The following is a 27998-nucleotide window of genomic DNA, read 5'->3' as shown; positions in this document are numbered from 1 at the left end:
CGAGTGACTTGAGGTCCAGAAGTCAACCTAGTTTTTTTAATTATAATATGAAATGAAGGAATTGATCACATCTATCATTTTAACTCTTACTGGCAACTTAAATTTAACAGCACAAGAAAAAACTTAATACAAACCAAATACTATTAAAAAAGGTAGAGGTTTGCTCTTTGCCAGGCAAACACATGCTCTTTGCAGAGAGGTCTATTTTAATACAAATACCTTAGAGTAATTGTGTTTGGATTCATTTTCCATCTTGCATATTTCTTGGTCCAGATTCCAGCCAAATCTCTCTGACAGGGCATCATCTCCATTTTCCCTTATTCTATTTACTCCATCATCCATGGCTGAACCTCTTGTTTCCACAACCAGCCTCTGCTCTATGGCAGGGTAGTAGGCCCGAGGCTTCTGGTAACAGTGTTCACTTGTAATGTAAGATTCCTCCACAGAAGGAATGGTTGAGGGCTTCTCAACTGTCCCATTCCAAGTTCTATAACTTGCTGTCTCCTCTTTGCAACAGTTTTCCTCAAAGTGAATGATGTGTTTTGTATGGATTTTCTCATCCACTGTGATGTGCTTCCACGGATGACACCAAAGCTTTAGGTCAGGATGTTCTTTATTTCTGTTCAAACAAAAAAAATTACACCACCCATTTAAAGTGACTGAGCAAACTATCCTATTACACAAGGCAATCAAATAAGAATATTTGAACCACTACATGCTAAGTCATCATAATCACTAAAAAATGCCCAAGTACTCTGAAATAAGTGTCACTGACCTCAACTGTGCATGTTCCTACAATGTTCTGTTAGGTTCACTATTTTCATTTCTATAACGTGGTACATAGGCCAAATGTTGACATTAAGAAAAAATTTGAAAAGTAAGTTGCAAATAGACACATACAATTTCTCACCAATGTTGCCCTTGATGAACATTTTGCTTTTTACGAACAGCAGAAATTAATTTTAACTGGGATATTTTTAGCAAGGTACGGTACAACAACATACCATTGTCCCCTCCACCTATTCTGATAAAAAGTTTTATCTGAGTTGTTTTCAAATTGACTAATCTGTTATTTATTCCAGCAGAAGGGACAACTATACATATCAGGTTACACAGATACAACTAACAAAAAATTTAGACTGAGCATTGTAACTGATGTTCTTCCACATGTGTGTCAGGCATCAAACCAGCAGTACAAGGAGAGCAAAGCAGAGCAAACCCTGACCCTACAGCATCTGCACTGGGCTGCACAGGGAGGGGGGGCTGCCCCAAAGCCTCCTCTCTGCTTCCTTGCAAAGGTGGATGGACTTATTCCATTCAGCTGATCCCGCTTTTCCAGCTGCTCACCAAAGCACTCAACAACACATGAGCAGTTCACTTGTGAAGTAACTGCTCTCTCGCCCATCCTACAGCAGCTCAGGTTCTTCCATGTCTCTCAGAGGGAAGCACAGCACAGCTGCCAAGGACCTGCTCAGACACCTCCCAGGTCACCTCTGCCTCCAGCGCCGGCACGGCAGGGATGGATCCCCCTGGCCACTCTCAGGCATGCCTGCAAAACTGAGAGCCAGGGGATCACTCACCTGCTCTAGCTCCACTCATCTGCTACACCTAAGACACTATTTTGCTCAGCAAAGAGCAAGGGATAACTTTACGGAAGACAGAGAATTGAAAAATGATGCACCGGTTACGTAAGGATGAAAAATCAAACACTAATACTTGAGTAACCTTTTAACTCCTGCCTGCTGAAGGTTCTCCCTCCCATAGCACTGCCACTGTCACCTTGGATCCTTTGCCAACTCCTTGAAACACTGAGCAATGCTCTCCTAATAATTTCAGGCAGCTGTGAAATCATCTCCTCTCCTCTAGATGGTAGATCTGCATCAACAATATAATAATTCTTTTAATTCAGTAATTTTTCAAATTGTCTCTGATTTATGTGATGACAAAGAAAACAGGGGCTGAAGCTTTTAACCAGATGATCCAAACAGGATTGCAGCCCACCTTTAACTAACCCAGGCCATTACACTGACTTCAGCATGGGAGAGAAAAGGAACAAAACCTGTAACAAGCATCACGTACTTGTCCTGTGCTCCATACCTCAGCACTACATAAATCTAAATTTACAATCAGAAAATCAGAATTTGAAGTCTCATTCTTTAACAAAAGGCCCAAGGAGTGGCCTTATATTTATGTTCCAGTCTCCAAAGAGGGAAGGGATTACTTGCAGATCTGACTACAGGATCTCGTAATGGAAAAGCAAAACCTTATGTTAAAATTGCTACTCTCTTGCTTCAAGCATTATTCCACTGTTTGAGCATTTCCAGTCCTGCCAGTGGACCTCCTGCATCACCACAGATAAGAGGAAAAGGTCTAAAGAACCCTGAAAGCACCAAAAGCTTTGCTTTCCAAATAGCTGCTGCTGTGCAATTTATCAACTAATAAATTATAACAATGGAATTCAATCAATTTAAAACTGCTGGATTTGAGTTAGGAAAAATTTTTTTCAGTCGTCACAACCTAAGGATGACTTTGAACAGGAAAAGATGCAGAAAACTTGATTTTATACAAAGAAAATCAAGATTTATATAAATTATTATATTATTTTCTTCAGATATAGCTGTAATGACCTTTGCACAGAAATGAACCCCTGCAGGTTGCTGAAGGTGCATCTGCTCTCCCATTGCAGCAGAGCAACACACCACACCCAATAAAACCATCTGATTCCTGATGGAGAAGCTACGATTAAATTTACTGGAATGGAGAAGGTAAGTGATGTAAGAATGTTGCCACAGGTTATATACCTATCCTCCTCTTCTTACTTCAATCTATTTAGGTGCTTCAGGAGAAGCTGCTGTTATTAGTTTTTTCCCTCTTTCTACTTTCCCAACCCTTTTATACACGTGGTCAATTGACACTCAACACACTCCAATAGCTTTTAAGCAGCCAAGCCCTTTTCCAAGATCACATCAGCAATTCAAACTACGTTATAAATCCACAAAGCAGCACAAACCTAAGACTGAATTTGTGACTATTTTTCTACTTGCAATGTAACTCCCCCTGAGAAGGTGCCAGCAGGCCCTGAAATGTGCTTACTGCAATATGCTCATCTTCAGCTGCAGCCCGTGCAGCACCTCGATCACTCTCTGCACGTCCCCCAGCAGCTGGTGAGTGGCCACGATCTTCTTGGCATTCTGGTGGGAATAATTTTCTTCCAAAAATGCTAAGCCATGCATATGACCATTGCTTAACCACTCCTTCTCATACCAATACTTTAAGCTGGACCTCTGACCTAAAGTGAGAGTAACAAGTGAGTTAAAATGAAGCATTAACTGTGGTATGTTAACATGACTGGTAGTAATTCTGATTATCTCCAAGCATTGCAAAAGCTTATTTGTTCTTACCAACAGCACCACTAAAGGTCCTATAAAAGCAGACAAAACTCTGAAGAAATGAAGACCTTGTAAAGTGGGAACTCAAAAACCTCTGCCCAACTGTAAAACCAATCAGACCCCAAATTCCATCAAAGGAATCCAGCAACAAGCAGCTGCAGCTGAGGCAAAGGCATATTTTAGCAGGACATCACACTGTCTAGTCTAACCATGGTTATGACAAACCACGGTCTGAATGCGGGTCTCTGTAGACAGCAAAACACAGAAAAAGGCAATGAACTTCCTTTCCCAGTGGTCTTATTTTTAAACATCACACATGTATTAGTACAGGTATTCAAAACTACATTTTAAAGGAACCAATGATGAGGTTCTGATGGAAAATCTCCTAAGTTAGGCTATTAATGATGGTAATTCTAGCTTAAGAGGTTGGAGTATCAACAACAACTGAAATGAAACATTAAATGTGATAAATGCATCAGTAAAAGTAACTTAAGCTGCCAAAAAATGGTATTAGCAGGAAAGAGCAGAACTGTAGATGCTTGCTAAATTGCAAACACACAAACAAATATGCAACAAAAGCTCCCCCACACCCTGTAAAATGTACTGTTACAACAGATGTTCTCAGCAGACAGCTCAGCACCCTGAGAAACAGTCACTGCCCTACATAGAGCCCAGGCAGCAAGCCCCCAAACCCAGGGATAATGCTGGAGCACAGACTGAGAACAGCCCCAAAAAGCTCTCCAATACACACAGGCCAATACTGACTGGAGGTTTCAGCAGTTAAGGAGAAACTAAAAAAAAAGAAAAGAGTAAGGACAAGGGATGGCACTACAGGGGTGTTAAGTGGCATCAGAAATCAACCCAGGGAAGAAGGAATTTTCAAGGCTGTAACAGCTCAGCCCACACTGTACAAAGAAGGAAGGAACTCTCCTAGGTATGGTCAGGACCACGTTGGACATGTTCCTGACACACCTACATTAGCCCTCCCTCATTTATCTCTGCATTAGAGAAGCTGCCATCTCTAACAGAAAATAAAGTTCAGTCCAGAAGAATAAAATGGAGACTTTTAGAACTTCATGGTCAGCTGAACAACTGAGATGATGTGTACCCTGAGGTAAAAAGTGCTCCCTTTTGAGGTGTATATGGTGTAGCTTGAATGAATCAGTCACATCATAAGCATCTTGATCATGATTAAGCAGGGGTAAATGTTAACAAATGTCTTAAAAATCCCACTTGACTCAAAGAGAATTGAGTAAAATAGCAGTTCGTACAGTTTTGAGACAAAATTACACCAAATTTGCTTTTATTTCCAGAAGCGTAAGTGGTGCTGTAACACATCTCAGCAGTTTAGACTGGGGAAAGCTCCTAAAAAAGATTTTGCTGAATTGCCATGCCCAGTTTTAAAAGCCACTTCTTTGTAGATCCACAGAGCCTATTAGCTTATTTCAAGCCAAAAGCAGAGTCACTGTAATTGAGAAGCCATCAATGCAGTTAAAAAGTTGGACATTTTCCTTGTTGAAAACAGGTAAAAATTAGGCTCCCCCAATGTAAATTTTAGAACCTTCAAAGGAAGTTAATGATTAAATAAGCAAATTAAGCTGTAATCAGTTTTTGCACAAAAGCATTCTGATGTTCAAGTGTGATGACAGTTTGCATGTGCATTTTAGTTACATTTAAAACTAACTTCAGTTGACACAAAGCAAAATATCTTGAAAACAAAGGGTTAAAATCCTAGAAGCAAGATACTGTAAAAAATCCTCTTAAATATACTGTTATCTGTGTAGTGAAACAGTTTAAAATTTAAGTGTGGCATGTCTTTCTTGCTGTGAGTACAAACATCAGTAAACCAACTACACAAATCCATGAGTTAAGGTACAAAAGAGCTGGTATCTTTCAACAGCCAAAAAAATCCAAGATCACAATCCAACTATGTATATAAACCAAAAAGGTCTTTTCAGTAGGCCAGAGATCCATTTTCTTGCCATTTTTAAACATGGACTCAAGCAAGAACCTCATCTGTTTCCATTTTCATCGAGGCTTTGTAATCCATGGAGTAGGAAGTCAGAAAATATTCACCTAAGTGTAATTTCACCTGCTGTGGACCAAGATATTTAAAAATACATCGTTAGGAGCAGGGAAAGTGTTGCTTAATCCCCTCTGACTGTGTTCCCCCAGATAAATGCCAATACACAGGCTGTCTCAGGGGATGCAGCCAACGACAAGAGCCAGAGCTGCAGAGCCCTGTGCTGACTGATTATAAAGAACATGGAAGCCCAGCCTTGTTGGGGAAGAGCTGCAGCCACATCCCCTGAGATGTGCCCGTGGGGAGTCTTTGCTTCAGCTTCCTGAGTGCTTCTACACTCATTTTCCACAGCCAGACAGTGCAGTCCTTCTTACAGCAAAACGTGACAGATGGTCATCACAGTGAAAACATTCACTCTGTTCCTGTCCAGCTGTAATTCCACAATATTGACCCATGGACATTCACAGAAATTAAACTTTCTGTAACTGAAAATTACCTATAGTGACAGACACAGCTACGGGCAAAAAAGTACTTTAATCTTTGAGCTATATATATATATAAAAACTAGCAAATGTACTACATTTGTAAGAAGGATCTGTAATCTTAAATTTCTGTACCTGGAGGATCTTGGCAAATATAGCAGGTATATTTCTCAGGTACATTATCTTCCAGCAAACCCATGCAGACTCCATGCTGCCAGCACAGACACTCTTCACACTGTTCAAAGGCAAGAAGTGCACATTAACAGAAACTAAGGCCACGAGCTCAATACATCAATTAAGAGACACAGCATCTACATATTTTAAGACAAAAAGACCCACCCCCCACCTTCCAGGGACAAGCAAACACATTAAAGAATCAGACTACAATAAAATCTGAGCCTTTCCCAGACATTTTTCATGTGTTTTTCTGGAGAATGACAATTAAAAACTGAAAGCAGATATTTTGAAAGGTACAAAAACATCCCCTTTGGAGATGAAGATCTTTCACAGGATGCATGTGCACATAACCAGGACAGCAATCAGTATGCAATCAAGCTTTTTCCAGTGAAACAGATCTATTTTTCCGATTTAAAAAGCTTCCCCCTCAAACAGTAAATCACATTCAATTACAAAATCCCAGAGACACTTATGTCACACAGGACTAGCCAATATTATGCTTTACTGATTCTTGTAGCACTAACATTTTATCCATTTCAAAGGCAGCTCTACCAGCACAAACCTGCAGTGCAGATATAGCTGTACCAGCTTCAAAAGCTTCCAACATCCTGCCAAGGGGGGGCATCATATTGGCAAAGACTGAACACAGTTTGGATCTATTTAGCACAGTTACACTACTGAAAATACAATCACTGTTCTTAGAGCCACTGTTCTTAAGCAGTTCTAGAGCAGGAAAAAAACCTATATTCACATGTTCTGTTTCTGTTATTTTCTCCCCCCTCCCATATCTTCACAGGAGACAAAATTTGACTGCAGCCTACAGACCACTGAAACACGGAACAAAACCCCACATATTAAGTCAATTTTGATTTGAAACTGTGATGTCAGTTCAAAATCACTGTCTTCCCATGCAGTGAGATTTATTTCTTAGAGCATGAGCCAAAAGCCTAATGCAGGGGTCTCTTTAATGTTGGAGGATTCCAATATGAGCTAAAACACACCCCCCATCAGCAACTGCAAGCAACCTCAGCTGCTGCTCCTCACTGACCTACAAAGATGCCAACTTGCTAAACATCTCATCTGTGTTCAACACCACTTTTATTAATGCTCTTCTTATCTGCTGCCATTCCTCAAGGTAGGAGGGACAGAAAGAGACAACCAGGTTCTGAATACTTCACTGCATTAAATGAGTGGCCCAGGGGTGGAGGAAATAAAAGCCCTGGGAAGAGAGAACGCAAAAGGCTGTAGAGAAACAGGTATCTGAAGGATGGGACCAACAATGTTTTGCCTTACAAAATGGGTGAACAGTCCTAAAGCAATAAGGAGTTGTCTTCAAAAAAGGCAGAGACACCATCCTACTTTCACGAAGGTGATTATTAGAGTCAGAAAAAGGTGTTCTAAAACAAAGAAAATGGATTGAGAAAAACAGACTGTGCTAAAAACAAGAAGTGATCTCCTGGTTCTAGTTACACCTGCATCCAATAAATCATGCCATATTGCACAGGACTGCACTCAGTGATTTTCCAGGCAATTTTGCCCAGAACTCCAGTGAAGCATCCCAACTTTTTTTTACTTTACTCAACTGGTATTTAAGTATGTACCCCACCAGGGCACAGGTCCTCCATTTACCTGCAGGTTCTACTGCACAGCATGGCTGGCCAGGCTCCAGGCTCCTGCTGGCACACACACTGCAGGGAAGCTACCCCTGCCCAGGCAGTAGCAGGGAGATTCAAAGCACACCAAGTAGGAAATTTGGAAGAGAAAAAAAACATGCAGTGCTGTGCAAAAATATTTCAATCAAAATTCAAGTAACAACAGAAATAACTGAACACAAAGGATATGTATTTAAAGCAGCTTTTCACATTCCTGAACAAAAACATCCCAAGTCCATTTACTTCCATCACTCGAGGCCACCAAACCCAGCCCCAGAATTCTCTGCATCATACACATCATATACAAACATACCCATGTTCAGGTATAAAGACCAAAAAGAAGGGACAATGACAGTCTGTCTGGACTGGTTTGGGCCTCACCATGAAAAGGGAGTACTGTGCCTCCAGAGGGAACACAGGGCAATGCTACTCAGCTGCTTTACACAGGCTCCAGAAATGGAATCTAGTAACCTCCTTCCAGAGTTACAGAGACTGGGGAAAAAGAGCATTGACCAACAATAGATTGGGGGTTTTATACTTTTTCTTGATTTAACTTTTACTGCCTGAAGCAGGTACTTCCATAAATGCAAACCCGGAGTTCTGCACCGTGGTGCAATACATGACGTTCTTAATGCACAAATTGCTCAAGACAATTGATTAGGCAAGTTCAGGATAAAGAAAGTTTATATAAAATCTTTAAGTGGAACGGGGGGGGTTATTAGTTTAAATACCTAAATGGAACCAACTCCCATTTTAAATGTGTATAGTTTCATTAAGCCTTAATTGTCCCTAATCTTTCAGGAAAAATAAGGTGCTTGTGTTTAAAATTAACATTTTCCCCCATTATTTCTAAATTTGGCACATTCATGGAAATGAGCACAGCTCAAAGAGAAAATGACTTTCCATTCTCCCTCTTGTAAGAGAGGAGGGGATCCATGTATCCTAGGAGAAATAAACCTCCAGCCACATGCATGAAGAAGCTGCCCTGGTTCCTAACTCTGATCCCAAGTCCAGGCAGATGGGTACACAGCCTGCTCAAGCAGGTACCCCAGGTGCCAGCACATTTCAGTCAGAATAATAAAGCAGGGGAAAAATAAACATTCCAAGGGAGAAAAGTGCAAAGAAGGACAGTATTCTTCTGAAACCCCATACCTGAGCAAAATGACCTATCTTCAGAAAGAAAGGACCAATCTAAATCCAAGTTCCTTAGGGCAGACAGCTCTGAATTCGTCTTCCAAGTGTCAGATTGAAGTGTGAGTGGAAAATAGGGAAGAAATCTTTCCTAATTATAAAGTTATGACAACTACACCAGATTCTTGCTCTATAAAGCCAAAGGGAAGTGTCAATCTTGGCATTCCACCTCTGAAAAGCTGAAAATAGATTCCCCTTGTGATAATTCCACAGTTGTATAACATAGCAGCTTTGCTTTGTATTACTGCTCTGTTCTTAAGAAGAGTAAACTCAGGCATTTCTACATCAACAGACAACCAGACTGTTTTTTCCCAAAAATACAGGCTGACAGAAAGCTGTGGGGAGCACAGCATTTGCTTCCTTAAGCAAACCACCTAACCTGCACCCCCCCATCTCAGCCCCACAAAATCTCGTGACCACCTCCTTGCTTCCCAATTCCTATTGTCTCAATCCCCACAATGAATGCAGGTACTCACCACACTGTCCATCTGCATCTCTTTTCCAGAGAGAATAACCTGCTCTCCCAGCCAATTCTTTCATAAAACAGCTGAAATGTTTAAAACTTTGCAAGATGCTCAGAAAAACCCCAAACTAGTTCAACCTAGAAAGCCAATCTTAGAAGCAGCCCACAGAACATTCCAGGAAAGCTTTCAATAGGCTGTGTCCTGAGCCAGCTCACAGTTCCCTACATTCTGCAACCCTGATCTAGTGTTGAAGTAAGTTCTCCCAGAAAATTAAAACACAAAGAGGTAGTCTAGAGTATAAAGTCATTTCAGAAAACATCCACCCCCTTTATTCCCCACTGTCAGACTCCTTTTCTCCTGTACACTCAGATTTACTTCAATCTGCCCATCACTGCACCCTCCCCTCCCCATGCACAGGGAACCTTTTGCCCTGCATGTCAGCATCCAACACTAACACAAAGGTGTGCATCAAAGTGAATTCACCACTAAGAGACAAAGTATCACACCTTCCCCAGCAAACCTCCATGAAATCGCATGCAAAGCCAGAGAAAACACCCCAGTCAAGGCAGCTGTTCCACTCCACTGTTAAGGACACACATCAAACTGAGCTGCATTAGCCAGCACTATTAAAAATTTTTAAAATTAGGCTGTTGATGTTCAGGGCAAAAAAGGTGTTTCTACTGTTCTATTGCAGAAGTCAGGAATTCACACTGCAACTTGAATGGTGCTCCTCTCTTCATCTTAACACTTTCTGCCTCCATTCAAGCAAAGTCTACCAAAACATCAGCAGCGGCTGTGAAGCCAGTTTAGCTCAGCTTCTGTCTTCCCTCCTAGTTCCAAACTGCCAAAGAGAAATGCAGTTCACAGAACAGGCCAGGAACTGTACCAGTAAGGGGTTCTGTAAAGTGCATTTCAAGCCTTGCAAAAGTTAGCAACAATGCCTGGGAAAGTGACTTCAAAAGCTGCAGATGAGGAGTGAGGTTCATGTGCCAAAAAAATATTTCTGAAGTTAGTGTTATGGCATATCCTTTCACAAATAAACCTCAAAAGAATGCAGTAATTACCTCAAAGGCTACACTACTGACAATTTGAATTGGAGGCCCACACAAGAAAAAGGTGATCTAGATAGGGAGGGTGGAAGCCTCTTGAAAAGAAACAAAGCAAAACAAAAAACCCCTAAACATCCAAAACCAACTAACTCCTTCAGGAAACTCATTTCTTCAGAAGGGCAACTACAAAAAGCTTGTCATCTTCGTTCAAGAGCATCACACACTTAAGCTCCTGCATATGCTGCTTCTGAAACTCATGGGGAATTAGCAATGTGGACCAGCTCATGCAAGGAGCAATGGCAAAATTAGAGACAAAAAAAAAAATGAAGTTTAACTGATCTGTTTGACTTCACTATTTGAAACTGAGAGGAACTGGGTGAGAAGGTTCAAAGCAGCTCTGTAGGGAATTATTTCCTGACGATTTACAAACATCTCAAAGAGTAAAAGTAAATAGGCAGGGCACTTCCAAAGAGGTTTTTACCAACAGTCTTAAGCAGAAGAGATAATAGAAGCTGCTCTGAGTTTTCTGGGAAGCTGGTTTAAAAATAGCACCTATATGTGGAATGGACAGATGGCCTTATGAAGATTAGGAACTAAGAATTTGCTAACTACTGCAGAATGGACAAGTGCAGCTCTGCTTCAAAGCAAAACACTCCAGTAATTACTTTTTTTTTGATTCAGCCTATCTGGAGAGTTGTACGTTCCAGTCAAGCTTCTTGCCAGGAAGAAAAAAAAAACAAACCAACAAATGCTTTTCCACTGACACCTTCCACTGACATGAGCATTCACCCTCCAATTCATACCTGAATCATGAAGTCATTTTCTTCTTTTACTTCACAAACACACCGAACAATCTCAAAATCACTTTCTTCAACTTCTTCATCAGGGTTGGTGGTTACATCAACATCCTGACTGCAGTCGTCGTCACTCCAAAGCAAGCTATCCATAGATGACTCACTCAGGGTGTCATCCTCTGCACAAGAAGTATTTATATAAAATCCTAAGTGATTACAAAAAAGGTCAAACGACCCTCAAGATCTCATCCCAAGTATGCATTCCTAAAAGTATGAGTTCAGTGTCATTTAAGGAACATCAAAATTTAACTCTTTATTGAAGGTTACTACATCATGAAGTTTCATATTTTCATTAATAGCTCCTTAAAAATATTTCAACTTAACAGCTTCCGTCATTAAAATGGTAAGTTCAGCATACAGTGTCTCAAACCAAAGGCACAAACTCTCTTTAGACAGGTAAGTATAATAAACAAAACCAGACTTGTACATTCAAACAGGATTCATACTAGTTGCTACAATTTGTGCAGAATTGTGACTTGGTACTTTTAGTGTAGAGTTCCCAAAAAGCAGAAAGAGGGTTCTGTTTTATGAACCATTCAATCTCACAAAGTGATGTCTTCATGACAGAAACATTGAGTCCAACACAGAATTTAATCCTGCTTCAGAAATTATTATTTTCATTTAGTCTCCTGTTTAGGATTCATTGATCAACTCACGGGCAGTGCATAGCCCAAGGTGTTCTTCCAGAAGGCATTCACACTACTTAGCCAAAGCACTAATGCATCTCTGGATTGAATAAAACTGCCAAGAAAATCTTCACTGAAAGAGCAGGTTAAATTGAGATTCTTACCTCAATAATATTAATCAATGTCTGCATCTTCCTTGGGGATAGAATGGGAGGGTTGGAGGAAGAAGACAAGGATTTTAATTATTTGGAAATAATCTAATGAGTTGGAGGGGAGTGGAAGATGAAAACTTTAGTCACTCTTAAGTAAGGTTGTGGGGTCTCACCTATAGTGGGTAAAACTATTTTCATCACTTAGCTCACAGAATGCAAAACCAGAACCACCAGTCTGTGCTATAAGCTACATCTTTTGGAGAAACATCTGTTCTCAAATTAAAGGGGCTGAGAACCCAATGCAGTAGTTGCAAAGTTTCATTCCAGCTCTGAGCTGGGACACTCCCGAGGTGCTCTGAAGGGACAGGTCAGGCACACTGCACTGCCACACTGACAGGACTTTCACTTCTACTTACACCACACTTGGTTTATCTAGGCACAGCTTTTATTGGTGGTACAATTTCTGCAGATGCAAAAAGCAGCAAAGCAATTGTGATAAGGATGAAATAAAAACCATTTCCAATATTTTCCACCACTTTCAATGTCTATGAATTGATCAAAAGAAGTCTGAGCAACTGATGGCCAAGTTACTGTATGTTCTATGGTTGATATACTCTGAAAACACAACTGCTCAGACTTGCAGAACGTGTTTCAAGACATTACCACCAAATGCACTTCAGTAGTTTTTAATGTTTCCTGGTTTGCCTATGTAGTGGAATTAACTGAAGTTAATTTTTAGTTTTGCCTAATGCCAAACAATGAGAGTTGTGTCCAAAAAAATAATCAAATAGTCCTCCACAGTGCAGCTGTACAATAAGGAATTCAAGATTCTTGTACATCATCAAGCTGTCATACATTTCCTATTTCCTCTAATTTGTGAGCTTTAAGAACAAGAGAGAGAACAAAATGTTTGCTGTCTTTTTTAGTGTAGCATCTTGTGACAGTAAATAGTAATTTGGACCAAGATATTAGGATTATGAAAGCTGGAACACAGCAGCCACATTTTTATGAGTTCTGTGTACGAAGTACTCTGAAGACACCAATAAACACCTACTCAATAAACAGCTACCCAAGAGCTCCTCCTTAGGAAGCTCAGAGTCATTATGACCGGGTATCACAATGTATCTACACAACTACACACCACCACACCCAGTGGCCTCAAACACAGCACATTCTGTAGCAAACTTGCAAAGCACCATTTTTAACTTTCAAGGAGCTCTCACTTTGTAGAAACCTTTCGAAATATGAAAAATGTAATTATGAAGTTTGAACATGGTTATTTTAGAGTTAATAAGGTGATGCAAAAAATGCAAAATTAACCTGATTACTAAAATAAGGGCAACAGTCTTAACGTGTATATGAAGGTAAAGTCAAAGCAAAAAGCAGCAACATCATCTGGCAAAATAGTGGGTCCAGCTTCGTCAGGCAGGGACAAGGAAACACACACAGTGCTGTGTAAGAACAGCCGAATTCACACCATAAGAACTAGTTTTCAAGTATGTTAGTGCAGCTCACATATTTACTAGCAACAAAAGGCAGAACCAGCAAGACACACAGGAGAGTCATCTCACCATTTGCTTTTGATTTTCCCCTGTGCTGTCCAGAATCAGCACAGTGCAGAGGTGTGCTCGGGTGGGCAGATGATTTATTTGAAGAAATAGATTTTGTGACAACTGATTTTTCAGGAGAAAGCTCCTGTGAGACATCTGTGTTCTCCCCAACGCCGGAATACCCTGTAAAATTGTAAGAAGTGTTAACAGTAGAAATCTGCGGTCAAGAAAAGCTGACAGAAGGAAGAGCCCCATGCACGCCCACAGCAGGCACATCCATTCACTGAGCCCGTCCCCACTCCATGTGCTGGGGCTCCAGGACTACATAGTGCTGCAGGAAGCTGGGCAAGCTTTCCACAGCCAAGAAAGTTCTTGTCTGAAACAGAAAATTTTAAGCTGTTCAGTCACCGTTCACTGCTGACAGAAGCAAGAAAGGTTTTAAGTGACCACACTTTCCAGCCCAACTAGTCCTCAGGGTGAGCAGGTGTACAAATGCTTTTGCTTTACAGGCACTTCCACACAAGCACTGCTGGCTGGAGACCTGCCCCTCACATCCCACCGCTACTCACACAGGCTACACACATTCCCTAATCCCACAGACTTCAAAGTGGACAGATCTTGCCAACCACAATTTAAAATTAACCAGTTAATAAAATCAGAGCTAACAGATTAGTGAAGAAAGCAGTCTGAACTGCAATGCCTGCTCTTGAGTGAGTTAGACTGGGTAACAAAACAAAATAATAGAGCCATTTTCATCTACAGAAGAAAAATGAGCATTACCAGGCTTAGATCTCTTTTTCTTTTTTTTCTTTTTCTTTGACTTGGATCTTCCATAGTCTTTGGATTTTCTTCCTTTGTTCTTCTCATGTTCTTTAACACCTAAAATTAGACAATATTGCAAATTAATTTTTAAATATATACATTTATTCTACTTATAAAGATCTCCACAATTTCTTTGGACAATCAAGGCCATTTCACTGCAAAAAACCCAAGAAAATTTATTTGTAAGAATTTCCAGTTCTCAACTGGAATGGTGTATTTTAAAGTTCTAATTTGATTGTCCCATAAAAAAATTAGAATATCGTTTGGGAGAAATCAACTGTACAGCAGTGCCCATTTATTATTTACACGCTTCAGAAATTATAAAAAAAGAAGAGACTGAAGGATTTGTTATATCCACTTTCTAAATTATTATGGATGAACATTTCAGTAGCATTGTAACAGAAGCCTGACAAGAACAAAACCCCAACCCCCCCAACTTCAGTTCAGTTCCTCAGTCAAATATTTTGTTTTCATTGCAAATTGAGTAACAACTAGTTCAAGTGGCTTTAATTACTATTCTCTCAACATCTGTTCTCCATCCTATTCTATGGGATGTGTTTGAGTGTCAATCCCGTCCATCCTCAAGGCGCGGTACCAGAGCACCGTGCTGCGAGGTCGTGGGCACAAATCCTTGCGTTCCAGGTCCCAGTCTTTGTCTACAACTTCTGTCCTTCAGATTTAGGCCTCTACAGCAGAATTTCCAGATGCTTACACAGCTCCTTAAGTAAATTATCCTCACTCAGCTCCGGTGCAATCAACACCTGCTATGGAGGGATGCCTTGCACCTCAGAATGGCTCTACTCTCAGAGAGCTTGGCTGATTGAGCCACTCACCCTTCTATTCACAAACTTATTTCAATTTCTGGTGATGGATGGCAGAATAAGCACCTAAAGACACTTTATACTGTAAGAAATCTCCTGCACAAACCATTTAAGCTCGTCTGTAACCACTTATGAAGCAAACCAGCAGTACCCTCTTTCATACATGCCAGTAGCAAACTGCCCAATTCACTGGCTGCGTGTTTATGGCACAAACAGCTGAGAAACTGCAAATCTCAGTCATGTTTATCAACTGTGATGCAGGAGACATGCTCAGGAGAGTCTTTAGCCCCGCACCTCCCCCTCCTCTTAGTCCTTGATCATTTCCTGCTCCTCTGCCCCTGCTGTGCCTCTCCCGGCACGTGGGCAGTGATGGTCTCAGTGCCACATCAGCTGCTGCCCTGATGGCAGCTGGCCACCCCAGTCACCTGTCCTCCAAGGGCAGTAGGACTGGCAGCACAAAAGCCATCTTCCTCCCCCCTCCGTGGCTGTTGAGGGGGTTATTCAAGTGTCAGCACAACTTCCTTCTTACTTTCCTCTGTCCTCATATCTCCTGTTCTTCCAACGCTCAAGATCCTCCGGGTACCATTCCCTTCTCCCTGCTCACAGGGATGCAAGGAAGTTCTGCCATTTTATTCTTCCAGAAGGGCAAAGAGAAAATAACTGAGTTTAACAGAAGCAGGAAAATTTTGCTTCCTTTTGTTTGGGAACTGACATTCACATGGTCAGATCGCTGGATTTGTTTTAAGATATCCAAGAGCACAGAGTAAGCTGCCTCAGTCACTGTGAATATATCCATCATAAATATGACAGAAATTGTCACTTTGTTCCACACTTTTCCCCCTTGAGCTAACCTGTATGTCTTAAAATCTGAAAAAAATCTAAGTATTTGCAAATTTCTATGTACAGCTATCTTCTGACTGCACACCATAGTTAATGCATGCTCCCTGGAAAAAAAAAATCTGCAAAGAACAAATATTCAAGTGTTATACCAGAGCCTTCCAAAAACTGTGTACTGAAGAATCTTGTTGTCTCAAACTGTTTCTCACAAGCACTCTAAAGCGTAATGAATTCTTACTGATCCAAGACCAGACAGGGAGACTGTCTAGGTGAGGAGCATCCTCACAGGTTTGTGTGATCAAACAGAATGATAAACTGCCTTGTATAATCCTAAAAATGAAGCTACATTTTCAATAACTACATTTTTAAAAGCTTTGGGGTTTTTTTGCAAAAACATAAGACTTCAGCTTCCTTGAATGGCAGAGGTTCATGAGGACCAGGATGAGTACTCATCATCCTCCACCATGTGAAAGTTCATTCTAATCTTTAAATACCACACTCCCTAGGAAGACGTGTCCCACTGAGTCAGAACAGCGAGGAGACTGATGGATCTCAGTCAGGCCTTCCTACAAGGGTGGGCAGCAAAGGATGTCCAAGCACAAAGAGAGGTGCCAGGCACTGCCTCACTGCTATGATCAACAGAACAACACACAGACAGGCAGCGAAGGTGAAGATCTCCAGGACACAGATCATCTCTTACAGACAGAATAGTCTAAGCTCAGAGTTGGTGTTTTCCTCATCACCGTGACTCAGATTCTCACTACATATCTGAAAGTGGCGATGTAGTAAACCCAGAGGTACGCTGGAAATTATTTATATATTATTTATATACATATAAAGTATTTTAACATATGTATTGTTTCTGTGCATGTGTGTGCACACATCCCCCCCATCCACTGTATGGCTGTCACCCACCTATACTAGAGCAGGTTTCAGTATAAACACGCTATAACAAATGCTATTAAAAAAACCACCCCTAACAAAATAAAACACCCCAGGTCACTGCGCCTCATGCCCACCACATCCCTCCCTTTTAAGTTTAGGTATCTCAGTAAGTACAGGATTACTTAAAACATTTAATGCTTTGGACAGTCAAGAGTTTAACAGCATTAAGACCCACATATCAAACAGTAAAAATAAGCAATAATCTTTTCATGCCCTTTAATACTTCAAGTACTTTTTACATCTTAAAGATAATACCCACTGACTGGGAAGAATAAACCCCAATGAAGACAGCAAGAAAAGTCACCAAATGACAGTGAAACAGCACCGTTTACATTTCATACCGTACATTTATACAAAATTACTCTCTCTAAAAGCAGGTATACAGAACATGTGCTATCAACATTATCAGTTCCTTACAATGCTTACAAATTTTCCAAGACTTTCCAAGTTTAACTGTGCACGTTAAACCCAAAGCCGTACCATGTCCAACTCTGTCTCTGTCCCGAGGCCTCCGCAGCGCTCTCGCTATGTGGTTCCTGGTTTGGTCTCTAAGAGAATGGCGGTGACTATTTAATGCACTTACAGGAGTTGAAGTTCTTCTCTTTTCTATTTTTTCATCTCTATATGGGGTACTCCTTAAGGCTATGTGTAGAGGAGCATCTACAAAGAGAACAAAGACCAAGTCCAAGCTTTAAATACTTTCAAAAGTCAGTCTAGTTCAGCAGCAGCAGCTCTGGGAGTCCATGTGGAGTGTTTCTGATCAGACACTGCTCAGTTCAGTTCTAGCCCTGACTGAAAGGCTCAAACCTCCAGTGCTCTTGTTTGGTTTGTTGAGGGTTTTTTCCCTTCAAAAAGAAACAGTGGATGCATGTGCATTCCCCAAAGCTCTACTCTTTCGGAAATACTGCGACTTCAAAGAAAAGGGGAAAGAGAAACAGTTCAGTTTGGCAGAGATATGGGTCAGGTCATTTTTATTAGTTTCTCCAAGAGAAAAGGAGCCTTGTTATTTTAGTGAGAGGAACCACAGCCTGTCCTCAAAGTGAACTTTGTAAGGAGGCACATAGAAATGGCATAAAGCAGCTCTGCATATATAAGGAAGAGCAGTTTTAAAATACATACCACTGAAACAACAGTGTTTCAAGCAAGAGCGAGATGTAAGAATTCAGAATCACTACCTAAAATTCATAAAAATCATGAGATACAGAAATGGTTTCACCTGAGATTCCATTTATTATTATTTAAGTCAAGTCAGTTTCCTTCTCCTAACTCCAGGAAGCAACTCCTCCTGGACATGGAAAAAGAGTGAGGAAGATGGTAAAAGCTAAGGCTGCAAGGCAAGTAGTACAGCAGAGTAAACCAGACCAGTACACTGACATTTTGGAGTACAATATTCAGTATTAATAAGTCAGGGAGACCCAGTGGCCAAGGTGACAGCTTGCTGACTTGCATCAAAATGTCCCATTCTATCATCACAAGCACCTCAAAAGTTCAGTGGATACTTAAGGTAACTTCCTTCTTGTCTGAAGATTAACATGCCTCTTGGACACCTCTAATTAAATAATTCTGAGTAGAACCCGGAAGTGACTAAAAAGAGAAGGAAAAGAGTCCTAGAGAACATACTTAGGAGAAGAAATGGTATAAAGCCCCCTGCCCTGCTCAACATTTCAAGCTGAAGCAGTAACAAGGCGCATTGCAGAGCTTTCAGGATCAAGTGGATCTCTTCAGGCAAAAGGAAGTCCAAGATGCAGAAACCTGAAGGCCATCAGATGACATCTTTCCCGGTCCTCTCACTCTGAAGATGCATTAGAACTTTAAAGAAAAAAAGAACAGGAGCCACCCATACCTATTTCTGTAATCAAACTGGTATCTTCTACTCACCTGCCCTACTGCTTTACAGCAGCCCCAAAAGACAAATTAAACAAAACCCTGACTTCCACACAAGACTCTAAAAGGTGCCTTTTGTCCAGCCAGGCACTGGTGCCTTTCTCTGGGCGCTTATTTACCTCAAGAGCTGCAAGACTGTAGAAAGGAGCAGGTTTTGTCCAGAAAGAATTACCAAAACCAGAAGATACTCCTTGATTAGCACCACAGTACATGCATGACCTTCCATTTGCAGCAGGACTAACTTCTCTTGCAGGAATAAGTATAAAGAGGTTTTGTTGTGGTTTTTTGTTTATTTTCTTGGTGCTGTTTTTGTTTGCTTGTTTGTTTTTAAGCTGGGTCTACTTTTGTAAGACTTCCTACTAACAGAATTTGCTCTTCTGAGGACTTCCATGACCAGGGGTTGAACAAGACACCATCAGTTCAGACAGAAAACTTTTTCCCATGGTTACACGATCACTGAGAATAAGATTAGAGTACTTCATAATCTCTTTGGGAACACCAGTGCCCTAACAAACTTTCTGAAATGCAGTTTGTTGCAGCACAGGGTGAGAAGTCACATAAACAAGCCCTTTTCCAGCTTTCCTGATTGTCTACCACGCTGCAACAAAAATGTCTGTAAAAAATATTTACAGAATGCCATCCCAGAGAAACCCAAAATTACAATACAAAAAAATCCATACAAATCAGACAACCTTCATCAGGTTTCCCTCCTAGTTCTCCCTGCTCCCAACAGCTCAACTCAATTTCATGAATTAACATTTAAGAACCCCATGGCCACCTTGATCCCACCAGTCTTGGAAAGAGCACAAGGCATCTGGGCTTCTTGTGGGCTGAGATCAGGGCACGCAGGCTCTGGGTCAACAGAACGGTATTTCGTGTCCATTGGGGTCTCTTTAGCTTTGTGAGACTAAATTTTAAGGAGATTTTTTTGCCAAGAATATGTCTTATCTTTTATGACACACAGGTTAATAATAATCTAAGATATTTCAGCCCCCTGTAACACAGTCCTGGGGAAGCTCAAGGTACTCTATCATACATTGGATGTATTTTTCTTCAATAACTGACACAAACACATTAAGTTTTGAAACACCTTTGTTCCACTGACAGAAAAGTTTAGAGGGTCTACAAGACCTCTGAGCACTGTGAAATGTATTTTATGAGTTGTGATTAAATTTGAGAAGATGAGATAAAAAAACCCCTGGAAATATATCCTAAACTTTTGGGACAGCAAACATCAAAACTGATGCCATGGAAATGCAAACTTGCAAACCTTCCACACTTAACTGTCCTTTTTCCTCTCCCCTTGCAAGTATAACTCAGGCCAATTTATAAAATTATCCCCTAAAGAACAAAGTGCAATTATTCATAACAACCACAACCAAGACCTTGTATTTAGGCATGTGACTTTAAAACTTGCACATTTCCCCCATCCTGCATTAATACCACCTGCAGAGTGTGCCACCTGCTTCCATCTTCTGGACTCCCCAAGCCAACCTTCACTCTCCAGAAGGTTTCTTACTCCTCTGCCTCCACCCAGTCCCAAGCCAACTGTACTGTGAGGCTGTAGTGACAGCAGGACTGCACTCTTGGAGACTCCCATTAGGACTGCATAGGAGACCCCATGTGTTTCCTAAACCTGTCTGTGCAGGCCCTATGAAGACACCTGCACCTGTGTCCCACCTCAGGGAAATCAGAAAAGGCACAAAAAGCCTCCTGACATCCTGGGCAGTGACACCTTCCCTGTTCTTGAACAGTGACACGGTGATTAAACATCAGAGCAGATTAATTTCTAGCTCAGATGACACTAAATACCATTAAAAGGAACAGCAGATATGTTCACAAGATACTGGAGACAAGGAGGCTTCCTGATTAACTGCCCCCAGCCTTCTCCCATGGAGTTGTTTCAGGCCTCCCTCCTAAACCTGGAAGAATTATCCTCTTCCATAGGATGAGATGACCCACAAGCAGTGAAGGATCTTAGAAATCAACAAATACAGAGCTGAGATGTGAAACCACCTCAGCCATGCAGAAACCACAAAGATAGAGCTTTGGAGAACTTACTCCTGAGCACACCAAGGCTTGGTGACAGGCAAGGCAAGAGCTTCATGTCCCCTGGAACACTGATGTCAGACCCCAGGTCAGAAGGTAACTCAGCATTCCCAGGAAGCAAAGAGACTGCATTCCCAGTCTTGTGTTGTGAATCAGACAGTATTCACCATCCACAGCTGTGAGATCATTTGCTGAGAATATCCAGCAAACGATATTTTGGATATCATTCAAGATCTGAAAGACCACATATTATCTTGACTCACAGCCATCCCCACACACCAAACACAGTGTTGTCAGGATAAGCCAATGACTATCAGCAATTCTGCAGAACAAGGAGGGTGTTAATGCACATCTTCACCCGCTGCCAGGAGAAGCCCTGTGTTTGTAGATCACCATGCACATCCCACTGCCTAGCAAAAAGGCAGCCAGAATTCAGAGGACACAGAAAAATCCCCCAAAGGATCAACCTGACAATCAGTCACTACAGCACAGGCCAGAGGTTCACCTGTGAACAGCTACCAGTAACAACCAGATGTCTGAGATGTTTAAGCTGCCAAAGCAAGTTTGCCAACCCTATGCATGCACAATTCAGATCTCATCAGTAATACGAGTAAGGACAAAGCCCCTTTTCTCTTTACATGCATTCATGTAAAGAATGCATGCATTAAGTCATTTATTCACTAACAGGACATACTGTAATTAACTTTGAGCAGGTAGAATTTTCTAACAATGAAGTTATGTAAAAAAATTTAAACCTACTGAAAAAACACTTTTTCTTTCTCTAAGTGCCTTTTATGGACTCCACAGTAGGGACAGATTCTCTACAGGTTCCAAATTACAAACTGCAGATCTGTTCCCTTCTTTTCTTTCTCATGGCAAGGAACACAGCAGAGCCAAGACTGGCAGTATCTTCCTAGACCGAGGCTACTGTTACATATCCACACACCAAACCAGGGCCTAATACTGAACAGCATTTCTGAAGTCCCCAAACTTATTTTACCTTCCATTAGGAGCAAAACTCCTCAGGGGAGTTGAACAATGTCCTAGGAGCAAACGAGTATCAATTGATGAGGTCCCTGTTACTACAGCAATTGTGCTGAGGGGCACTGTTAAGGTCTGTCAGCACTACTAAGTGGTTACAAAGAGCTTTAAGAACACATAAATCATCTATGATAGCACTTCCTTGTACACATGTTATCAACTCCCCTACTTGTTCCCATCTAATGAGGTTACAGTCTCCTGAGAAGTCTCCATCCTTATCAAGTAGAGAGCCTCACCAAGGTGTGACGTGGGGTACAAGAGCTGTGCAGGCACTCAGGTTTTGACTTTCAGATTTCGGAAAACATGAAAGGCATGAACTACATTTTGCTGAACCTCAAAATGAAGATATTTTACTAAAAAATGAAAGCCACCAATTCAGAAAAACTCAAAGTTGAGATGTTCAAATTCTGAGTTGTAGGTAGAAAGAATGAAAGGAAGCTATTCCATGCCTCGTGCCCTTGGAGTGGTCTAGGAAGAGACACAGCAATCTTTATTAAGAATAACCATTTGCAGGTACTTTACATGGACAGATAAGACATATCTGAAGGAGAAAACTGGTACCTTCAGAGAATGTTGTTTACAATAAGTGTCTGTAGGGCACAAGTTACAGTATGTGATGACATACTTCAATAGTCAACAAAGGGGTTCTGCAGCAAAAGAGAAGGGACCACAAAGAAAAAAGCCTGTCTTAAGACTAATGCATACAGGCATGAAATCCAGTTCTACTCCATTTTGTTATTACAGCAATCAACAAGTAACAAACTGACAAAAACTGCCAGAGATACTCCACCACATTCAATTCCCAAGAGAGAAGTCTGACAGAAATCTCAATCTGAACTGACAAACCCTGAAACAACTCTCTTGTCTAAGACAAAAGAGAAGTGAGAAGTGTCTGCGGCCCAGGCTCAAAACACTTCTTGGAAGCTCCTGCACCCACAGGCATCAGTGCAGGTCTCACCCTCCTCTTTACCAGAGGTGGTTCTGCTGAGGTGTGATGCAACCGGAGAGCTGAGGTCAGGAATACCTCCACCTCCTGTGGTCCAGGGGGACAAAATCAACAGCCTTCTCTGGGAGAACAATTCTTTCCTGGAGACCAAATAGCAGCAACTTGTGGAGGTAAGCATTGTAACATGGGCATGGGGGAGGAGCTGCTTCATCATCATGATTCCATAGTACTTCCTGATTAATTAAAGAGGTATTGCCTGAACACATCCAGTGGCCTTAAAGTCCTAGTCACTCTATTCAGGCATATTCTGTAAGGCATATATAAAATACAAGCAGCAGGCAATGGCAGTTCCTTCCCCTCTGTTCAGAGCCACTACAGAACTTAGAGAGCTATTGTCAAATTTGTCACTGCAAAGGCAAGATCCTTCTTTGGAAAAAGGGAGTGACAGGACAAATCAGTCCCACACTAACCTTTCCAGCTCACTCAAACTTTGATGCCAACACCAAGTGGCACAATTCGCATTTCAGATGTCAAAATTTCAGTCTCCACTTTAGTGCAAAGCAATTATATTTAAGTTGTTCTTTCTCACATGCCACAACGTCGTCACTGAAGACCTCTTACATCCATCTTCTTTATGTGTTGAAATTCTAATTTTAAGTACTGTATGGAAAAAGTTTTGCTACTGTTCTGAATATTGCAGATTTTTCTAGAACTTTAGGGGCAATAAGTATTTTCACTTTATATCTAGTAACAGACTACCCCCACCATTTAATTATTTTATGTGTAGCAGAAGCAGTAAGGAGTCTCAGAACTCTAAAATAAAACTTGTCAAATAAGGACCTAAGTGTGACAAAGCTTCTAAAGCAAGAGCATCTTCAAGCTTATGGAATAACAAGATTCGTAATTTCTAAAGCTTTATCTGTTAGAAATACCCACCTTTTCTTAAGCACTAAAAATCAACCTAATATAGTGAAGTACAAGAAAAGGACATTTGTACCAAAGGTAAAATAATTTAAATATATTCTCTTTGAACAGGAGAATTTTTGCTCACAGAAGGATTGTAAGGATGAAAAGTAGACCCAGCACATCCTGGACTGAAGTATGGATTCAAAAGCCTTCACTCTAAGCAGTACATCCTGAAAAGCCTTTTGAAAAGGTGACGTACACAGAAAGTCTTGCTTAGCAGACTTGGCTTCCTACATGTGCCATTAAGACAGAAGAACAGAACTTCAAATACAACGGTGTGAGCTCATAACCCCATTAACTCTGGTTTGGACTGTGTGGTACCACAACAAAAACTAGAGAAATTAAGAACACATGCTGAGTTACAAACCAATGGCACTTAGTATCAGACATATGCTGTAACTAATATATAATGACATTACTTTTCCTCATCAAGAAAAACCTTACTGTAGTTTCACACCAGCAGGCTCTGACTGTGAAGGTGACTGAAGAACTTTACAGCCCACCTTCCACCTTGATGTGCTGTTCACCAGCTGTCAGCACACCCCAGGGGCTGTGAGCATGGAGATCCTATGAAGCACATCATGGAAATGATCCAGGTGAAAAGTATCTATCCACAAATGGGCAATGAGAGGGGTGGGGGCTTAAAATAAGCAAATACAGTTACATCTCAACACCACAAGGAATTATGATGAGATGATGACATGAAAGCAACAGTGTGCACTTGGAAAGGATAAACGGAAGGGTCAAGATCTTGAGTCACTAGTCAGTACATCCAAGACAATCACAGGAAAACTACTTCACAAATCAAAATAATTACGGAGTTAGAAAGACCCTAGCAGAAGTCTGGTAATGGAGAAGCACATGAGATGCACAAAGCCTGTTTTGATCCCTGTGCACTTGTCAGCAGCCAGTGTTCACACTGTTGGTCTCAGGTGTGTTCCTCAAGGCAGTATTTGGGCTCAGTTAAGCTGCATGCACAGTACAACACATGCAAGCCATCACATCCTAATATATCAAAGAAAACTATCTCTACCTAATCCAATCTTACGCCTTTGTAGGATTTAAACTTAGAGAAGTATTTGGGGGTTACATGTAATAACAGTATGTAAAGTTTCACTGATCTTTTTAAGAACAAGCAGTAGCACCTCAAGCAAAAAATTGTTTTCTGGACTCATAAGAAAAGCAGCCATGAAGCAAAGTAAGACAAGGTATCTTCTGCTGTGGTGAGCTGGAGCTCTGTAAGCAACTTGCAAGATTAAAATTCTTAAACAGAATATTAATGAAAGATCAAATGGAAAGACAAAGACACTGAGGAATTCAGCAAGGAGAAAGCTGGATTTTATAAGAGAGGCTGAATGAAAAGACAGAAGTTTTATGGGCCCGCAGTACAAAGAGACATCAGCCCACAAGAGCAAAGTCTGCCCAGGTTATCAGCAATCCCACTGCAGCCCACACTAGACCTACACTGCCACGCCAGTGTCATGCCAGGCACTGGGCAGAAAGTGCTTCAGAGAATAAGGGGGAAGCAGAAGAGAATGTGATTTTGCAAACTGAAAAGGTTATAACTTACAAAAAAAAAAAAAGAATGTGTTTGGGTTTTTTTTGCTAACTATTAAGTTTTTATTCCTTTCCATTACCCATATGTTGTGTGAGGATCTTTTTCAAGCCCATCTGAAACAACTGCATTTATTAAATACTAGGACTTTTCAGCCCACAAAACAGTAAATACTTCAGGAACTGAAACCGGATTTCTAGCCAGGTACATGCTTGAAGGCAGCCCATGAAATGTAAAGACCAAGGAAGAAACAGGACAGAACTGGAGTTACCCAGACCTTTTCCCTAATACAGAAAAGGACAGAAGTCTTCAACCAATACTATTTGTCAAGCCAGGAGAGAAACAGAAATCAAGTCAGAAACTCAGGGAATTGTATTTTTTAAAAAGGAACAGAGGTTTAAGGTGCAAGTGAGTTGCTACAAAAAAGTAAGAGAAGATGCATAGTGAGTTCTTTACCAGAACGTGATCCGTATTTCTAGAGAAGGGAATTTCTTCAGTATTATCTTCTCTAAAACACCATGGGCACACATATTATATTTCTTCTCCACACAGAAAAATGCTAAGACTGAGCCCTAGAAAGACTCCTTCAGCCCAAAAGAAAATCCGTTTCTGTTCTGTTCCACCTGTCCTGCCTGTTGCTGTTTAAAAAAAAGGAAGAGATCAACACCATACTTACACAGTGAACCAGCTGTGCTCCGTCCTCTTTTTGACCTTTCTTGATTAGCTTTTTCAGAAGCCAAAGAAGCTCTGGTTTGAATATTTCTTTTTACAGGGTTCTGCTGTGATTCTGCAGCCTTCTCCACTCCATGAAAGTATTTCATGTGATAATGCAATAACTTGGCTTTGCGGAAGGATTTTGAACAGTCCAAGAACTTGCATCTAAACTTGTGATCCTGGTCAACAGTTGCAGCTTTTTTTGATGCAAGAAAGTCTGTTCTCCTACAAGGTTTTGTTACTGTAAGAACAAAACAGATAAATTCCCCCATGCATTTGCTATATTTATCAAATGGTTTCCTAAACTGAAAACATCAAAAAAAAGTTAAGTAAGCATGCATTCAAACATATTAGCCATGAAATGCTAAAAATAAAATGTTAATGCTTTATCTGCCTTTAAGGTCAATAGCTCTGAAGGGAAAACTCCGGCCTACACTGTTCTTAAAAATTGGTTGTCACGGAGTCAGTGTTTTTATGAGTAAGTTACTGTTAGAAAACAACATTTTGCTTCCCTGAGTCCCTTGCCCAACAGCTGATACCAGTGTATAAGTGCTCCTTCAGATAAAAGACTGAATCACACAGAGATTATGTCTCTAAGTAATGTTCTATAAAGTATTTATTTAATTGGTTATAACTATTCACACCTTTGGTGAAAGCACTTTCCAAGGAAAACAGTTTTGCTTCTCTGCTAACCATTACTTTGCTACTGCTTTCTGGCTCCCGCCACTGAAGCCTGGCTATTTCCAAGGACAATGGAAGCAATATGTCAGAAAAACATTTTTTCAAGTAAAATTGAAATTTATTTCAATTTTGAAGCAGCAATGAAAGCATGAAACCAAGCAAAAGGAAAACTGCCTGCATCTGTTACAAAACGTTCCTTGAGCTCATAGTTACCTAGTTTCTCAAAAACAGCAAGGAAAGTTTTCAGGCTCAAACAGAAGAACATTTTAAGGCACCTATTCTACAGAGCACTGCCATGCAACTTGGGGCTGTATCTAAACTGAGCTGGTGAACTCCTAGTTCCTCTTTTACCATTTCAGAAACTTTTAATTCATGTTTTTGCTAAGAAACATACAAAAGAAACATTTTGAACTAAATCAGATTACTGTCACCACTATCTGTATGCAATACAACACAGGAGAGGTAAAAATTGGGAAACATTCAGATATAAAGAGCTCTGTGCAATTATCCATCACTAATACACACACTGTCACAAAATCCCTCTCCAGCTAGGAGACAATTTCAAAAAGGTGTAATTTCTAAAAAAACAGCTTCCAAATACAATTTTTGAATTTGTTTTGCCAGTACTAAAATATTATTTCCATATTTATAAGTATTTTCAACTTGCAGGATTAAGCAAGAAGTGTTCAAAAGCAAGACCCGGACGTAGCAACAGTGACTGAGCACGAATGAAAATCAAGACGTTACACTAGAAGTAGTTGAAAACAAGGGACAAAAGGACCCAGAAACATTATGAACAAGAATAAGATTTTCTACAAGTGCACATATGCAGGAAGGCATCGAATGGGAGTGTTAAAGGTAGTGTCAATACAGTCCTGGGATAAAAACACAGGACAGTTTATTTACAGGTTTTTGGCATGCAGCAACAAAAACGGTGTCACTGAGCTGCAGACAAAGGTTATGTCCCAGTGCAGAGAGGCACCCGAGACAGCTGTGCCTGAGGCACACTCAGCCCTGAAGGACTGTGTCTTGACAAAGAAACAAAACTGGAACACAGAGAAAACACAAGCACTGACACCACGGAGGCTGATGTACAGGGAGAGATGAACTTGTATGCACGCCAGGCTG

At 40.8% G+C, this 27998-nt stretch overlaps 1 protein-coding gene across 7 annotated transcripts in view; it reads right to left on the bottom strand.

The window, feature by feature from the left end:
* The window catches only part of PHF20 (PHD finger protein 20), a 67770-nt gene that overhangs the window by 5603 nt on the left and 34169 nt on the right, over nt 1–27998 (bottom strand). For 2 of the 7 annotated variants that reach the window (XM_064674366.1, XM_064674373.1), the window contains 8 exons: nt 26152–26430; nt 17515–17694; nt 14390–14488; nt 13631–13792; nt 11231–11427; nt 6030–6129; nt 3094–3289; nt 220–619 (listed from right to left, as the gene is read on the bottom strand). In XM_064674366.1, the coding sequence (XP_064530436.1) occupies nt 220–619; nt 3094–3289; nt 6030–6129; nt 11231–11427; nt 13631–13792; nt 14390–14488; nt 17515–17694; nt 26152–26430 (1613 nt within the window). The remainder of the gene's footprint in view (nt 1–219; nt 620–3093; nt 3290–6029; nt 6130–11230; nt 11428–13630; nt 13793–14389; nt 14489–17514; nt 17695–26151; nt 26431–27998) is intronic. The other 5 variants (XM_064674367.1, XM_064674368.1, XM_064674369.1 and 2 more) reach the window with 5 other exon arrangements.

The sequence above is a fragment of the Pseudopipra pipra genome, chromosome 17 (genome assembly GCF_036250125.1).
Source record: "Pseudopipra pipra isolate bDixPip1 chromosome 17, bDixPip1.hap1, whole genome shotgun sequence".
NCBI classification, from domain to species: Eukaryota; Metazoa; Chordata; class Aves; order Passeriformes; family Pipridae; genus Pseudopipra; species Pseudopipra pipra.
Note: the sequence above shows the minus strand (reverse complement) of the source record. Positions and strands in the feature narration are given on the sequence as shown.